General features: G+C 38.9%; 1 protein-coding gene across 1 annotated transcript; it reads left to right on the forward strand.

Annotated features, from left to right (window-relative positions):
• Positions 1 to 3: 3 nt before the first annotated feature.
• Positions 4 to 606, forward strand: LOC121940325 (vomeronasal type-2 receptor 26-like; the record flags this gene model as incomplete). Its single annotated transcript, XM_042483116.1, has 1 exon — positions 4 to 606. A coding segment is annotated over one exon (603 nt), but the record flags the coding sequence as incomplete, so codon positions are not given.
• Positions 607 to 738: the final 132 nt, after the last annotated feature.

The raw sequence follows: 738 nt of genomic DNA on the forward strand, positions 1-738 counted from the left end.
CACACAGCATTTGGCATCACCTTTGTCCTCTGTATCTCATGTGTTCTGGGGAAAACTATAGTGGTGTTAATGGCCTTCAGGGCGACACTTCCAGGCAGTACTGTCATGAAATGGTTTGGGCCTGCACAGCAGAGGCTCAGTGTTCTGGGTTTCACTCTAGTGCAGGTTGTAATTTGCATACTTTGGCTAACAAAAAACCCTCCCTTTCCCTTCAAAAATATGAACCACTATAAAGAAAAGATTATTCTAGAGTGTGCCCTTGGGTCTCCTGTAGGGTTCTGGGCTGTGTTAGGGTACATAGGACTCTTAGCTGTGTTATGTTTTGTACTTGCTTTTTTGGCAAGAAAGCTGCCTGATAATTTCAATGAGGCTAAATTCATCACTTTCAGCATGCTGATATTCTGTGCAGTCTGGATCACATTTATCCCAGCATATGCCAGCTCTCCTGGGAAGTTCACTGTGGCTGTGGAGATATTTGCTATTCTGGCCTCCAGTTATGGAATGTTGTTTTGCATTTTTTTGCCAAAGTGCTATATAATTTTACTAAAGCCTGAGAATAATACAAGGAAACATTTAATGGGTAAAGTGAACCCAAGAGCCCTTTAATTTATTTGTTTAATAAGAGCAGTAAAAGGATTTTTTTTCTTTCTGTCATTTGTTATTTTATAGATATACGCTTAAAATGAAGTAATCTTGAGGAAAAATAAACTCTGAGGTCACACTAAATCTATGAAAAAA

Source organism: Plectropomus leopardus, unplaced genomic scaffold (genome assembly GCF_008729295.1).
Source record: "Plectropomus leopardus isolate mb unplaced genomic scaffold, YSFRI_Pleo_2.0 unplaced_scaffold83570, whole genome shotgun sequence".
In the NCBI taxonomy this organism is placed as follows: domain Eukaryota; kingdom Metazoa; phylum Chordata; class Actinopteri; order Perciformes; family Serranidae; genus Plectropomus; species Plectropomus leopardus.